At 44.9% G+C, this 17,336-nt stretch overlaps 1 protein-coding gene across 2 annotated transcripts in view; it reads right to left on the reverse strand.

The window, feature by feature from the left end:
* CRMP1 (collapsin response mediator protein 1) overlaps positions 1 to 17,336 on the reverse strand; it is a 219,117-nt gene that overhangs the window by 142,785 nt on the left and 58,996 nt on the right. The window contains exon 1 of one of the 2 annotated variants that reach the window (XM_069203034.1): positions 12,046 to 12,181. The exons of the other annotated variant lie outside the window; for it this stretch is intronic. Within the exon in view, the coding sequence (XP_069059135.1) occupies positions 12,046 to 12,084 (39 nt within the window). The 5' untranslated portion in view covers positions 12,085 to 12,181. Of the gene's footprint in view, positions 1 to 12,045; positions 12,182 to 17,336 lie in introns of those variants that run through there. 2 annotated transcript variants of the gene reach the window in all.

A 17,336-nucleotide genomic window follows, 5' to 3' on the forward strand; every position in this document is an offset into this window, starting at 1 on the left:
GGCCAATCCAATCTCCGGGTCTAATACGTTCAACGCTCACACCGCTGCTATCTGGTGGAATCCAGCAGACGAGGTAGATGAGTAGGATGGCACTGCTCTCCAGATGACACAGTAGACAGTGTAGGTCCCTCACAGGAGGTCTTTAATGTCCCTGAGACCTCCACGCAGAACAGCAGCAGAACACAACAAGCCCTTGGAGACTTCAGAGTGTCACACTGCAGCAAGCAGTGTGCCCAGGCCAGCCACGATAGAGGAAGAGTGCACAATCCCTTCCCAGGACAATAAATACTCCTGTGTACAACAGATTCCTCTGACAGTGTGCACCACGCAGTACGGGGACTCCATCCTGCACTCCTGCAAGTGTATCTCTCCATTGTTGAAGTGTGATCCCCCTACCTATATTGAAGTGGGCCTTTGAAGTTGGGGGTGGTTCAAATGGTTCCCCTTTGAAACACACATGCCTCCCTTAAATTTCGGTCTTGTCTGCCATGGGGCCATGGAGTGTAGATCCTTTTCTTTAGTGGTGTCATGGTCTGACTTCGAGAGCCCAAGTGTCAAAACATCTCCCTCCAATCTATCCAGCCAGGCCCTCACATGGCAGAGGTCTGTCTTTTGGTTGTCCAAGTTTTATATCTGTCACTCTGGAATGAACAGATGTGTTTTCCCCCAGCCCCCAGTGAAATGAAGCTTGAATTAAAAAGGCACACAAAAGGGATTTTAGAACTTGAATATGCCCACATTCTAAAAGTGGAACTTCCAAGGTATTACTGACAAAACCACTTTTACCACTGGAAAGGATTTGTCATTGGGAATCTAAAGACAGTAAACATGATGAGGCTGCTCCAATGCAATCGACTATTGCTGCTAGGATTAATTACAAACATTCTCCCATATTAACCTATGAGCATAGCAGCTCTCATAGGTAATGAAAACACACATGGGCATTCTTCATTCCAAGGGCACATGTGCCCTGGCGCATGCACAAACCTGCAGGGGCAGGCTGGACATAAGCTTTGGGAACACCACAAGGGTGCACGTGCGCCCATACAGGCCTGCTGCGTCAGGCTCATCACATATAAAAAACCTAATGTGCAAGTGTGACATTGTGGCAAGGCTTGCCAGGCTCAGTATACATATGAAAAAAACAATGTGAAAATTTTCACATACTGTTAGGCGCCACTTCCTAGCAGATGTAGGAAGGACGGGCACACTTTCACACTGTACTCACAGTGGGGAGAGTGTCCAGGGCCCAAGGGCCACTCAAACAGAATCCACAAAGCCTGCTAGACAAAACAAAAAGGTTTGGGGAACCACTACCATAGCATGTCAGGTCTAACACTTCCTCATTAATAATTCAATTACCTACAATTTCTCTGTGAAATATAATAGATTAAAGCTGTCCCTTTTAGACAGTGAGACAAAGTCTAGTTGCAATAATAAAAAAGTAAATAGGATATCTACCAGCTCCATTCCACCGTCCCAAGGGACATCCCCTTCACTGATCTTATGGTGCTAATTGTAACCTGCTCTTGCCCTGGAGAAGGATGAGTGATGCTGCAGCACCAATGCTTCACCCAACAAGCATATATGAAAAGGTAGCAATCAAATGTGCACCTCCATAGCTGATTCAAGGTACACTGAGGGTCAATAGACCTGGACACCACTGCTATACACAACAGCAGGGACAGCTCAAAACATACTGTGAGAAAAAGCATCTTTTTGCACAGTCTGCTCATGTTTTGCTTTATTTGTCTCGATTTACATTAATCATGTGTGGTTAAAAACATGACTTCAAACCTGCCACTTCAGCTCTGAACTGCTGGAAACACTGCCATTGACACATCAAAAAGGAAACCACTTTTGACATCTGAAAACCTACTTCTGACCTTAATTGGGTCATTTATAAGAAGGGCCACCAGAATAATGTGGTAGCCATTTTAATAACGTTTGGGGGCATATTTATGCAAACGCAGTTTTGCGGCAAAAGGTATAGCGCTGGCTTGCGCCATTCTAAAGCGCCAGCCGGGTGCCAAATTTATGGAATGCCGAAAGCAGGCACTCAGGTTGGGCTAGCGTCAGAAAACTTGACCTTAGCCTGGTGGGGGTGGCGGTATGGGTGAAGGGGGTTTTGCCTCAAAAAATGATGCTAGGCTGGTTAGAGGCCAAAAAAATGCCTCTAACCAGCCTAGAGTAATTTCCTGATGCAAAACCATCCATACCACATGACTCCTGTCTTTTGTAAGACAGGAGTCATGCCCACCAACCCAGTGGCCAGCACAGGGGACCAGGGTCCCCTGGGCATGGCTACTGCACCCAGTGCCATGCAGGGGGGCCCATGTCAGGGCCCCCATGGCACTTTTTTTTTGTTTCAATACTTACCTATACTTACCTGGGATGTGGTCCCCATCCTCTGGTGTCCCTCTGGTGTGGGTGGGGGTGTTCCTCGGGCTTGGGGTGGGCACCTGTGGTTCCATTTCACAGGTCCCCTAAAGCCTGGTCTGACCCAGACGTAAAATAATGATGCAAAGGAAGCTTTGCACCATTATTTAGCCCCCCTCACACCCGTGCGTCATTTTGTTATGGGGGAATAAATATGGCGCTATTGGGTTAGCACCATTTTTTAGATGAGAATGCCTACCTTGCATCTCATTGACGCAAGGTAGGTGCATGCATCCAAAAAAGGGTGCTAACTCCAATATTTTGATGCTAGATGTGTCTAGCGACAAAATATAAATATGGAGTTTAGTTTGCACCGAATTTGTGTAAACAAATGACACAAATTTGGCGCAAACATATGACACACGATCTGTTTGAGCTTCAAGCACATATTTTGTAAAAATCTTTAACTTATGCAGCAGGCTAGGATTATATGACAACTCTAGCAAATTTGAGTTCATGCAAGATAACTGCTGATACCTAGGGCCATATTTATACTTTTTGACGCAAAACTGCGCTAACGCAGTTTTGCGTCAAAAAAATTAGCGCCGGCTAACGCCATTCTGAAGCGCCATGCGGGTGCCGTATTTAATCAATGACGTTAGCCGGCGTTAGCCGCCGGCGCTGCCTGGTGTGCGTGGAAAAAAACGACGTACACCAGGCAGCGCCGGTGTAGGGGGATATGGAGCTTGGGCGCCCAAAAATCAGGCAAATTTTTCGCCTCAACCCGATTTGCGCCATTTTTTTCGACTCCCAACCCCCATAGAAATGACTCCTGTCTTAGCAAAGACAGGAGTCATGCCCCCTTGCCCAATGGCCATGCCCAGGGGACTTCTGTCCCCTGGGCATGGTCATTGGGCATAGTGGCATGTAGGGGGGCACTAATCAGGCCCCCCTATGCCACAAAAAAAAAATATATATATACTTACCGGAACTTACCTTAATGTCCCTGGGATGGGTCTCTCCAGCCTTGGGTGTCCTCCTGAGGTGGGCAAGGGTGACAGGGGGTGTCCCTGGGGGCATGGGAGGGCACCTCTGGGCTCCTTCCGAGCCCACAGGTCCCTTAACTCCTGCCTTGTCCAGGCGCTAAAAAACGGCGCAAAAGCGGCCGTACGTCATTTTTTTTGACCCGCCCACTCACGGGCGTGAATTTTGCCCGGGAGTATAAATACGGCGCACATGCCTCGGAGTCAATTTTTTAGACGGGAACGCCTACCTTGCATATCATTAACGCAAAGTAGGTGTCCACGCTAAAAAATGACGCAAACTCCATGGACTTTGGCGTTAGACGCGTCTAACGCCAAAGTATAAATATGGAGTTAGTTTTGCGTCGGAATTGCGTAAAAAAAAACTACGCAATTCCGGCGCAAACAGAGTATAAATATGCCCCCTAGTTTCTTGAAACCTACGAGGCCTGGGTGAATCATGTGCAAATTAAGAACATACTAATATTTAGATTAACATGTACTTAGAGTGACAGGATAGAAAAGCTCTCGTTTACTGCATAAGGTGTGCTAGCTAGTTCCTCTGGCAAAAGATTTTTGTGAATAAAAGTCAGATTTTGCATAAGCCAGTTTAGGATACTGCTACTGACATCATCTGCACACCACTGTAATGCCAAATATCAGATTCAATGCTGAACATAGATTTTAGTTAACTGTGCTGCTTGAAAACCTAAACAGTAACTAATTCAGTTTATCAAGTGGCAGTAATTCACTATTATAAGAGGAAATCTGAACTACGTTCTGGGAGAGAACAATAGGCTTAACACTGGTTCTCCGGCAGACGGCTGGAGGAGTTAATTACAGGCCACCCACCCCTAGTTATTTGGAATGTTTGAGAAGAGAGTGAACAGGAATGGCAGCCAAAATGGTGTTAGAGCTCCAGACCAGTGATTCTTAACGTCTGGTACAGTGTCTCCTGGGAGTCCATGAAGTCTACTCCGTGGGCTTGTGACTGCCTAGAAATCTGAATAATATTAACAGATTAATAAAGTGCATGTAAATAAAGAAGAAAAAGGGTACAATTGAAAATTGTAAAATATTTGGTAAAAGTGAAGGAAGTTGAAATTGGAGGCAAAAAATTATGGGTATGATTTAGATCTTGGCGGAGGGAATACTCCGTCACAACCATGACGGATATCATGTCCGCCGTATTATGATCTCCATAGGATTTAATGAATATAATAATTTAATAGGATACCTGTCAAGTTTGTGATGGAGTATTCCCCTCCACCTGGATCTAAATCAGGCCCTAAGTTAGTATCCTTAGAGTTTCCCAATGTACAAACCTACAAGGCACACATTTTGCACCAAGAGCAAAAAAGGCCAAGTAATTGGTGAATGTGCACTATACAAAAACATGTACCATAAAAGGAGGAGAGGCGGGTAGGAGATGTAGCCTAGTGGCTAAAGCTGCTGCCTTTTGAACTGAAGTACTATGTTTGTATACATATCCTGTGATTATGGATAATTAACTGGTTCCCATGTAAAGTGCTCTAATGCCTTTGGGCCATGTTTCCACTACATAAAACTGCAAAAAATAAAAAAATCAACAGTCTCACAAAGTTAGGAAGCATAATTCCAAATTTAAGAGAGCTGCACTTGCTGGCATTTTATTTGATTATTTGTTCATTTGTAAAGTGCCCACAACACAGAAAAGTTTCTCATTGCTGAGACAAGTGGACAGACAACAAGATCAGTGAGACCCCAGAAACTGAGGCATATACAAAAGCTAGATAATGTTCTATCTTTCCCAGCTTCAGAAGCATTTTGCTATCGAGCATGGGAGCCAGGTATCGGAAGGAATGACAGCCAGGGGCATCTTGCAGCGCTGATCTGCACCATTAGGAAAGTGCAGGGAAGCATCACATTTACAGCAATACGTCGCATCCCTGTACTTTCTTCTTCACTGGTGCACAATTGGCAGCCTAGCGCCAATGCAGCCACCCTTGCACCATGGTGCAAGGGTGCCCTTGCTGTACAGATGATTGTTTATGTGCAGGCAGGGACAGCTTCCTGCACATAAACAATCATCAATGGTGTTTTTCTCCTTCTATGTGTGCTGCAGAGTGCATCACACATAGAAAGAGGAAAAAACTAGAAAAAGGTATTTCTCTTTGTTGCGCCACTTTTACGCCACCCCTGGCGTGGCGTAGGAATATGACGCATTCCCAGCCTTGTAAGCCTGGGAATGCATCAGATTCCTTGGGTGTTGCATGGGAATACCCACAGCAACACCCATGGAATGCCCTTTTCACGGAGACAAATGAGTGAGAGGGGGCTATATTTACAAGGCCATGAAAAGCCACAGAAGGTGGCTTTGTGTGGCCTTGTAAATATGGGCTGGCACACTGTGCCACTGGAGCATCAAAAAAATAGATGCTCCGGTAGTGCTAGGGGCTTGTAAATATGCCCCCAGTGTCTTTCGTCCCTTATATGTGGATCATGTAGGTGGTGCAGATTTTCTGAAGGCAGTGATCAGACTGTAGTATTTGTTTGCAGAAATCTTGCTGCCTGCACCTTATCATCTCTAAGACCCATAGCATCACTGACAAGCCATTCAGCGGTGGCGCACCTCAATACCTGACATTCATAACCAGCCATTTCAGTAAAACTCACAACAATGCCAGAATGCAGACCAGGACACAGAGGAACAACCAGACGTCAGGCCTTCTCCTGCTACGCACAAAGGCTAGGAAATGCGAACTCATTGGCAACTCACCATTCCTTGTCAGCTTCATGATAGAGTTCAAAGCCTTGAGCTTCAGCAACATCTCATCACTGTATGACCTCCCAGACCCATCATCCCTGCCCATTCCCCAGGTTCTACCCCCTTTCTCTGCACCACCACCAGTACTACCCCTAACTACACCATGCTGCCTTCCCCCCTCCCCTCTGCCTGCCCCGTCCAGCTCATACCTGAATAGCTCCCCAACTACTAGACACTACTCCTTTACAATGAATCTCAGCTCACGCCTTATGTCTCTCTGAGCATTCCTGCAGCACGATTGCAAAGCGATCGTGCTGCAGGAATGCCACAAGACACAATGGATTTTTTTTTATTTAGGAAATTGTCATAGGGGAGCAGCCCCTTAGGCAAGGGCCGCTCCCCAAAGGGGACATTTTATCTAAGGCCATTTCTGCCCCTCACTGGGGGCAGATCAGCCTATATTAATTAGGCCAATCTGGCCCCGGGGGGGGACAGAAGCCATTAGACACCAGGGATTTTTTTTTGTTTATGTTGTAAGGGGAGCAACCCCTTAGGCAAGGGTTGCTCCTCAGGGGGCAATATTTTATTAGGCCTTTTCTGACCCCCCCGGGGGCAGATCGGCCTATATTAATTAGGCCAATCTGCCCCCAGGGGTGGCAGAAGCAACTAGACACCAGGGAACTTTTTTGTTTGTTTATTTTGATAAGGGGAGCAGCCCCTTAGGCAAGGGTCAGTCCCCAGGAGGCAATTTTTTTAATTAGGCTTTTTCTGCCCCGCCCGGGGGCAGATCGGCCTATATTAACTAGGCCGATCTGAAGCCACTAGACACCAGGGATTTGTTTTTTTGTTTGTTTACACTGATAAGGGGAGCGACCCATTAGGCAAGGGTCGATCCCTGGGGGGGGGGGTTTGGCAAATTGTTTTTAGGCCATTGCTGCCCACCTTGGGGGCAGGTCGGCCTTTTTTTATTAGGGCTAGACATCAGGGTTTTTGTTTTTGTGACAATTTCAAAAAACGGGAGCAGCCCTTAGGCAAGGGCTGCTCCCCTGGGGGCAAATTTATTTAAGGCCATTTCTACCCCCCTTGGGGGCAGATCGGCCTATTTTAATTAGGCCGATCTGCCCCCAAGGTGGGCAGAATTCACTAGGCACCAGGGATTTTTTTACAGATGGGGAGCGACCCCTTAGGCAAGGGTCAATCCCCTGGGGGGCAAATTTATTTTATGCCATTTCTGCCCACCTCAGGGGCAGATCGGCCTATTTTTCTTAGGCCAATCTCTCCCTAAGGGGAGAAGAAACCACAAGACACCAGGGATTTTTTTATTACGCCAATTTCATGCAAAGGGAGCAACCCCTTAGGCAAGGGTAGCTCCCCTGGGGGGGGAACTTTTTTTAGCCCATTTCTGCCCTCCTTGGGGGCAGATTGGCCTATTTTTGTAAGGCCCATCTGCCCCCAAGGGGGGAAGAAAACCCACCAGAGACCAGGGAAGATTTTTTTTAAATGGGGACAAAGTGTTCTGCCCACCGGTGGGCAGATGGGGCAATTACCCCCAATTCCACTCCCCGGGAGGGCAGAAAGCCTACTAGATGCCAGGGAATTGTACAAAAATAGTGGGGTGGTGGCTACCAACCAGCATGGGCATGGTTATGCCCCCACCCCAACTGAAGGGGGTAACAGTCTTTCAGCTCTCCCCCGGCACACTAAAAGATCTTATCCCAATGGCAAGCAAGAGGACATTTGATTATTTTGGGTTTTGGTTTTACATTTGGCCCATGAGAGCTTGTCTAACTCTCAAAATCGTCCCACTTGGAATGGTAGGGGCTGCACTTTTTGGACTTTGGAACGCTGCCATGTAGAAAAAGCTAGGAGACCTAAACATATCTGAAAACTAAACATCAGGGTGGTGTGCTTCACATGAACCCCACACTGTTTTCTTACCCACATTGACCTGCAAACCTCCAACTTTGCTGGAAATCACACATTTTTCCCACATTTTTGTGACAGAACCTTCCGGAATCTGCAGGAATCCACAAAATTCCTACCACCAAGCATTGTCGCATCTATACCAATAAAAATTCTGCTCCACTTGTCAGCCTAAAAATGTTTTTTTCAAAACTGCCCTTTTGGTCCCGCTTTGGTTCCCCCTCATTTTCGACATGTTTTTGGCTCTTCCCTGGCACAGGCACTTGGACACAAGGGGGTATCATTTTTACTAAGAGATTGAGGGGAACGTTGGGTGGTAGTAAATTTCTGCTGGTGCAGTGATCCCACACAGAAATTTGATTTTTTTTTAGCTAAATTTGAGGTTGCTGAGGATTCTGGGTAAGAAAACACTGGGGGATGCACGCAAGTCACACCTCCCTGGACTCCCTTGGGTGTCTAGTTTTCAGAAACATTTGGGTTTGGTAGGTTTCCCTTTATGACTGCTGAGCCCAGGACCAAAAACACAGGTGGCACCCTCCCCCCGCATCCCCCGCACCCTGCAAAAACAGGTAGTTTTGTATTTGATAATTTTGAAATGTCCACATAGTATTTTGGGGCATTTCCTTTTGCGGGTACTAGGTCTACCCACACAAGTGAGGTACCATTTTTATCAAGAGACTTGGGGGAATGCTGGGTGGGAGGAAATTTGTGGCTCCTCTTTCCAGATTCCAGAACTTTCTGTCACCGAAATATGTGCAAAAAGTGTTTTTGCCAAATTCTGAGGTTTGCAAAGTATTCTGGGTAACAGAACCTGTTGAGAGCCCCACAAATCACCCCATTTTGGATTCCCAGAGGTGTCTAGCTTTCAAAGATGCACAGATTTGGTAGGTTTCCCTATGTGCCGGCTGAGCTAGAGGCCAAAATCCACAGCTAGGCACTTTCCAAAAAACATGTCAGATTTCAATGTAAAAATGTGATGTGTTCATGTTGCGGGCATTAGGCCTACCAATGCAAGTGAGGTACCATTTTTATCGGTAGACTTCGGGGAACACAGAATAGCAGAAAAGTGTTATTGCCCCTTGTCTTTCTCTACATTTTTTCCTTCCACATGTAAGACAGTATGTAAAAAAGACATCCATTTGAGAAATGCCCTGTAATTCATGTGCTAATATGGGCACTCCGGAATTGAGAGATGTGCAAATAACCACTGCTTCTCAACACCTTATCTTGTGCCCATTTTGGCAATACAAAGGTTTCCTTGATACCTATTTTTCACTCTTTATATTTCACCAAATGAAATGCTGTATAACCGGTATACAATGAAAACCCATTGCAAGGTGCAGCTCCTTTATTGGCTCTGGGTACCTAGGGTTCTTGATGAACCTACAAGCCCTATATATTCCTGCAACCAGAAGAGTCCATCAGACGTAACGGTATATTACTTTTGAAAATCTGACATTACAGGAAAAAGTTACAGAGTAAAATGTGGCAAAAAATTACTTTTTTCACCTCAATTTCAATATTTTTTTATTTCAGCTGTTATTTTCTGTAGGAAAACCTAGTAGGATCTACCTGCCCCTTGCTGAATTCAGAATTTTGTCTACTTTTCAGAAATGATTAGCGTTCCGGAATCCAGCACTGGTTTCACACCCATTTCTGTCACTAACTGGAAGGAGGCTAAAAGCACAAAAAATAGTAAAAATGGGTATGTCCCAGTAAAATGCCAAAATGATGTTGAAAATTTGATTTTTTGATTCAAGTCTGCCTGTTCCTGAAAGCTGTGAAGATGGTGATTTTAGCAGTGCAAACCCTTTGTTGATGCCTTTTTCAGGGGAAAAAACACAAGCCTTCATCTGCAGCCCTTTTTTCCCATTTTTGTTTTAAAAAATGAAATTTGTGCTGCATTTTGGCTAATTTCTAGGTGTCCTCCAGGTGAACCCACGAAGTCTGGGTACCTCTAGAATCCCTAGGATTTTGTAAAAAAAAGGACGCAAATTTGGCATGGGTAGCTTATGTGGACAAAAAGTTATGAGGGCCTACGCGTAAACTGGCCCAAATAACCAAAAAAGGCGTGCCACCTGAGGTGGAAAAGGCCTGGCACCGAAGGGGTTAAAGACCCGAGCAAACTGATTCTAAACTTTTTACAGCACAGCACTGTGCAAACGCCTACAGCACTGCAAGGTACATGAGGCAGATCACAGCACTTAGGGCGGACACCCTTGGAGACGTGGGAACTGTGTTGACAGCTCCACAGCATCAATACAGACAAGAGTATGGGCTCCGCTCCCATTTCCACTGGGAGTACTGGGAGCCAATGGAGTAATACGCTCCTCTTATAAACACTAAAATGTGCAGAATTCGGTGTCCTCTCGTGGTATCATCTTGATACATGGCACACAGGCTATGTGCAGGGCAACTGGAATTATACGATTTTGCAGCTGCAGAATTTTCCTCCTGATTTGGATTAGCCGCATGTGCTACTTTAATCTATCATCTGATGCTTAATCTGCAAATTTTAACAAACAAATGCCTCTTCTAGCTCGAACATATCAAAAGTTTCTACAACAGGGTGAAGTGTTCCTGCGCAGTGGAAACCCTCCTAAAAAGGTTAAACGGACATCTTTCATTTGCGAATTGAAGTATTTGGTTGTTAAACTGGTACTAATGAGGTGTCATTTTTGCCCAGTGTTACCATAATAATACCACAAAATGTGACGATTTGCACCGCATATCTGCCTTTCCCTGCCACATAATGTAGTCAACTCTGTCGCATAATTTAGTCCTCTCCTGCTGCATAATTCCAGTGGCCCGGGCTATGTGAAATAAATGCCGACATTGTAGATGGTGCATTTGGATGAAACCTCGTGTTCAGCCTTTGTTCTTTAAATTCGCTGCACTTTCCTTCTCGGTTTATAATCAATAACTGCGAAGAAAATAGGCTTTCTTTCCATGTACAGTAACACTGACCAGGCTGATGGATCATATATTGGGTTGATGTGTTTTTATTTTACTAGCATCTGAGGGTTGGAGTGGGGGGTGTAAACTGTGGATGCAGTCTCTATATGGGTAGAAGGGAGTGGTTTGGGGTGCATTGTCTCTTGGGTTATGGAGATATGGGCTGCTATCTCTTCTGGGGTACACAGGATGTAGCATAGGGCGTTGGAAGTTATGTGGTGCAGGCTGTGGTGGGCTCGAAACGGGGATGGGCGTGGGGTGCACCCTATAATGGCGCGATTGTATTAATTTAGCACGAAATCGTTCGTTCTGTTTCACGACTGTGCAAGGGGTCTCCCTGTGGTAACTGCACAGGTTTGTAACCTGCAGCCCCCTATTGCATCGCTTCACGGCACGCGCATTCATCCACTCTACACCCTTTGTTCTCACGACCTGTTCATTCACTCTTCGGATATTACTATAAACGGTGAACGCGGATTTCATCTCAGAAATATGAACGAGCTGCCACATTGTCTCGACACTGGGACTGATTGTGCACAGCCTTGGGATCTGAATTTCTGCAGCGAGAGAATGAACGAGACAAAAGAGCTGCAATGAATCATGCGCCCTCCGTGGCTGAGGCGGTGACAGCCCCTGGGCAGACCTGGCCCCTGCCTCATCCCCGAGGACGAGTCCCACCGCCTGACACCTCGCGCGTCTCACAGCCACGTTAGCCCCGTCCCTGGAGGCGGTGCCCTGCAGGCGGGTTTCCCTTTTTCCCTCTGGTGCACGTCTGCCTCGCTCCACTGCCCTGGCTTCACCTCGTCGCCATGACAAAGAAGGGTGTTCCTGTCCTACAATGCATTGCTCCCTTCTCCGCGTTCTAGCAGATTTCTGAATGAAATCATTTCTTTGGCTGCGCCTAGGCTGAGCGTGTCCTGGACTGTGATGCAAACTGTGCTGACGTTGGCAAAGTATGCCACCCTCCGTGCCCAGAGGCAGGTGCCCACCCTAACCCAGATGCGCAAATCTGCTCCTTACCGTGAGGTGCGGGATGCTCTTGCTTCCCTGGAGAGACATATTTCTGCTGGTGGCAGGCAACTCAATAAAATCAGTGCAACTGCAAGAGAGGGAAAGTTCCCTTTCAAATGGGCATCAGCCTTGTGTGGATTCTAATGCCACCTATTGCAGCGGCTGTGGGAGAAGGCGGGGCAGGGGGTGCATCTTCAAAGAGCCGGCCCTGGCATCGTCTGGAGGCGGCAGCGCCTCCCAGTGGTAGCCTAGAGTGGGTTCTGCTTCCAGAGGACATGGGCCACCTCGGCCTGGGGTATGCAGCACATGAACATGATTTTAGAGGCGCTGGCACCATTTGCGTTTAACGAAAGTAATGTTATTTTATGGTTTGTAGAGCGCACTGTCAACAGGGATGGTATCCCGAGGGGGTGTAATGACATTATCATTTAAAAGGAGGCATCCATACGAATGTTGGCCCATATTTATACCTTTTTAGCGCCGCATTTGGGTCATTAGTTGATACAAAAGCGGCGCAAACTTACAAAATTCAATTGTATTTTGTAAGTTTGCGCCGATTTTGCGCCAGAAAACGACGCAAGTGTGATAGAGCGTTCCGTCCTAATAAATTACCTGTATTTGGACGCTCTTGGGTCGATGAATCTTTTGACCAAGTGGGGCTCTCTTCACCCGAGATTAGTCAATTTAATCAAATCAATAATCAATAACGAACATAAGCAATGCCCTGATCAACATAACACTTCACAATTAATCCAGAAAACATTTCGGCGAACCATGACCTTTCGGCCATGAATAACCACACCAGTTCATTCAAAGTTAATGAATTTATTTCCCTATATTAACAAAGCTAGCACGATATAAATGTGTCTCAACACCAAATGATATATGTAAATGAACATTAATAGCTGTCCATAACGGCGAAAAAGATGCAATCTATGCAGCATTTGAATAACAATGCATTCGATGATAGCAACGCAAACCACTAAAACTATAATCTGTAATGGGCTAATTGCATACATTAGTCAGCATAACAAGGTCTCAAATTGCATCGTGCATCAAATGAATCCTCATCTAACCTCAAATTAGCATCTGCATGTGGGATTTCATGCAAAAAAACAATTTAGTAGCATTGATTTGGAAAACTCCTAACTAGGGCTCTTATCAAAAATCAGCAGTTGGTTACCTAAAAAGAAACACAATGCAACTGTACATTTTATCCTTTCATATTTACCAAATTCAATCAGCATTCAAGGAAGTCTTCGTCTCACAGGTACCGGTTTCGATCAGCATGGGACGGGGGCAAAGGGAGCAGGGTGGACGGGGCAATTGCCTCACAGCGGCAAGATAAAAGGACAAAACTACTACTTTATGCAAAGGGGCAAATCAAAGTTAAAGTCTCTAGGGTGCGAACATCAATTGGCATCGTAGAAGATGGCAAAATGACGAGGTCGGCAAGATGGGCCATAATGGCTGCAATGTCCTGCAAATGGCGGGTAATGGCTGCAATGGGCAATAATGTCCCTTTTCTTCTTGTGCACCAGGTTTAAATAAACAACAGTTCAAACCCAGTAGGCTCTTCCATTGGAGGGTTCATAGGTTGGCTTCAAATTGTCCAATCAAAAACAACAATTCACAAGCTTCTACCTAGGAATACATTATCCTTGGAGTCGGGAACGTAAGTTGCAACATATTTTACCAATTAACTCACTTTCAGAGCTTCCATTGTCTGCACCTGCAGATTGACCTTGGAGCAAAGAAGAAGATGCCAGGCTGGCACGAAACCTTAAAGATAAGCATGTGAACCGATCTCACTGGAAAAGTACAGCTTCAAGCAAGAATACACGTTTTATTAGCACATTAGAAAAACACGAGCATCTAAACCGTGAGACAAGGCAACTAGGCCGAAGCCTCCACTAAAGTTATGCTAAGTTAAAACATTTCAAACAAGCAAATCATGGCACACGTTTACGGTTATGTCAGATTAGTACAATTCTAATACATCACGTTATATAAAGCACGCTTATAAATGTTGGCGAACTACTCTGAGGGCACATTTGTCCCCGTACAATCTTTATTAGTTCGGTTAAAGTCACACTTGATTATTGCAGCACTACGTTTTATGCGCTAATAAATGTAAAACCTTCATTTCTGCGTCATCAATCCCTCCTCTGATGACTATTTGTCATCACACAAAACCATTCCCACAAATTGTATTCCATTAAAATTCTGTCAGTTCTCTTTGCCTTTTAGTTCCCCTTGTTCTTGCCTTGTATTCTTCTGTCATTCTTTTCATCATTTTCTCTTCCTTCCTTCTCTTAATTCTTGCCATGATCATTAGTATTCCCCTCTTTATTCCCCAAATCCCAAAGATGCAAATTAGTACTATTAGTATTCCCTGTATTATTTTTTAGTAATATTCCATTCCAAATGCCACCAAGCCAATTTCCCACTGAAGCAACTCCCTTTCCAACCTTCTCCCAAACTCCTGGTTCTTTCAATTCCTTCAAGTCTGCACTCTCTTTTGTTAGATTTGCAAGCATTGTTTTAATCTTCACACTGTTGTCTGGTATATACGTGCAACAGTGACGCGCACCAAGCATTTTGCAAACGCCGCCATCCTTTGCTAAAAGAATGTCTAGGGCAAGCCTGTTTTGAAGAGTCATAGCTCTTTCTGCTGCAAGTTCAGCATCCATCAGGATTATAGCACCTGAAAACTTTGTCAACATGTTATCCACTATAGTAGACAACTTTCTTATTTTGATGGAATTCAACACAACTCCCAATGAAGGAATCATGGCTCCAAATATATCTCCTACCACAGCAGCTGCGGTCTCTCTTTTTTGGATACGATGAGATCCAGGCGTCTTTGGAATCACCGATAGGTCATCCAGTTGATAAACCTTTGGGAACACTATACCCAAATAACATCTCCCCCACCATCCCTTTGGAAGACGATAATAGGCATTATGCCCACAAATGTAATATACACCAGGTATGACAGGGTCAAGTCCGTTCAGCATGAATGTCCATTTGGCCTTAAAGATAAACGTATGTTTACATTCACTCGCTCCCACGAAAATGTTATCTTAATAAGATTCACCACGATATATACAAAATTTCCCTACATGCCAAGCGTCTAAAGCTATTTTTCCTTGTGTTTTTATTGCGGCAAAAGCATAATTATCTACTGAAGTCCTCTTACTTAGTTCTTTTTCTAATTTCGCATTCATTTCTGCCCTTCTATCATCTGTGCGATCTAAAAAGCTTATTTCTACTGCAGAGAGCGAGCAGGTAAGGTTTTCCCTATGAGCGTGAGCTGTTTCAAAAGGTTGCATTGGCTCGAAAAATTCCCTCATTATTTTAGCATCCCAATCTTTAGCAATCTGGCTTAGTTGCGTTATTATAGGAACATATGCAAAGGTAACATCATAATTTGAATAAAAATACTGTATGTTAGTTTGACCATAAAATCTAGAAGTTACTAAACTACATGTAATCCCATATGTAAGAGGCATGTGGTGATAAGTCACCCCTTCCGTTACCGATGTCGGTATCTGTGTACACACATAACAATCTTTCGCATCCATAGTCTCAACATATTCTGTTAGTAGGCGATAGAAAACATTATACGAAAGTTCCTTCTTATCATGCAAGAGTCTCTCATCTAATTCTAGTCTTTTCAATGCGGTTAGTTCAGTGACAGTAACAGGAGCAGAAGTAGAAGCATCAATTTTCTCATTCTCACCCTTACCACGCGTTGCAAGCACTATTGCCATTATTATTAGTACACATGCAGTTATCAAGCCTATACACGCATATTTACAATATTTCACTCTACTGTTTTGTGTAGCGTACTTAGTCATGATCTGTATAGAATCAGAGAGCTAGAAGCACTTATAAAGAAACGATTTAGCAATTAGTTACAAAGCTGAACGAGCGCAATGTTCACACAGTTTTCTTCAGGAGCCCAGTCACTTATCGGTTAGCAGCATTTGTCTCAATTCGGCAATAACTCAGTCTTTTATCAGTTAGGAACGTTGTCTCAAATCGGGTTTAAGAGTCAATCAGGTTATCAAAGTCTTATCAAGTTAGCAAATGTCTCATCCGGTTTAGCAATGTCTCAGCTGGTTGTATCACGTTAGATTATAGCAAGCAATGTCATTTATCAGTTTTTCAGTCAATAGTGTCCATAAAACTTTTCTTTTCTATTGGTATCTCTTCTTCTTCGTTCTCGAGGCTAAGAGATACAAATTCGTCGGTCCAATCGTCATTGACTACATATGCCCATTCTGGACCGGAATATCTCCTGTTTGGTATCCTTTTCCTTTTCAATTTTGCATCTCTCTTTGATTCTGCCTCACTGGTACTTTCCTCTTTGGCCAAGTCTTTTTCTTCACTTGATGTTGGTACCACGACAGACACTTCCTTTCTTTTCTCTTTCACTCTTGGCCCTTCACTGTCGTTCAACGTTCCTCTAGTTCTTAGTTTTACTGGTGATATACTTGGTCTTCTTCATGCACTGTGTCCACTTGATGGACCTGCGATCTCTTCTGAGGAAGTTTGAACAGTTTCGTTCTGTTCTGCCTTGTCCCCTCCTTCTGGGGAGTCAATCAGGTTTTCCTTTTCTTTTTCTGTACCGTCTGCTTCTGGGAAAGCCCTCCTCTGATCAGGCTCTCCTGCTTCTTCACCTCTTTCGAGCCCTTTGTCACCGTTACTTTCTTCAGGCTCTTTGTCACTTTCAGCTGCTTCGTCGCTGTCTGAGGTTTCTCCTTGGTCTTCCCCAAGTGAATCGGTTGTTTCGTCCTCAGAGAATATTTCTCTCTCCTCTATTTCTGCCTGTTCGCTTCTAGTTCTGTTTTGCTCTGTCTCAGCGCTCGGCACTTTGTTATCAGGTACTGGCAGTTTCAGCGCTTCAACTTCCTCATCTGTGGGACACAACACTTTCTTTGTATGACTGGCGTGGATCCAGTTGGGAACTCCCGCACACTTCACAGCGGTAGTGGTCGTCAGGATCACTTGGAAAGGGCCTTTCCAACGGGGTTCCAGATACGACTTCCTCACGTGCTTCTTTATCACGACCCAGTCACCTGCTTTCAGTGTGTGTCCTGGACCTTGGATCGGTGGCAAGGTGGTTGCTTCCACCTGGTGAGAGAAAGAGCGAACCACGTCAGCCAGACCTTTGCAGTAGTCTAACACCATATCATCTGTAATATTCAAAAGCGCGTTTGCGGGAACTGCAGGAAGTCTCATGGCCCTGCCCATGAGAATTTCGTGCGGGGACAATCCAGTCTTTCTGTCAG

This window comes from Pleurodeles waltl, chromosome 1_2 (genome assembly GCF_031143425.1).
Source record: "Pleurodeles waltl isolate 20211129_DDA chromosome 1_2, aPleWal1.hap1.20221129, whole genome shotgun sequence".
Classification (NCBI taxonomy): domain Eukaryota; kingdom Metazoa; phylum Chordata; class Amphibia; order Caudata; family Salamandridae; genus Pleurodeles; species Pleurodeles waltl.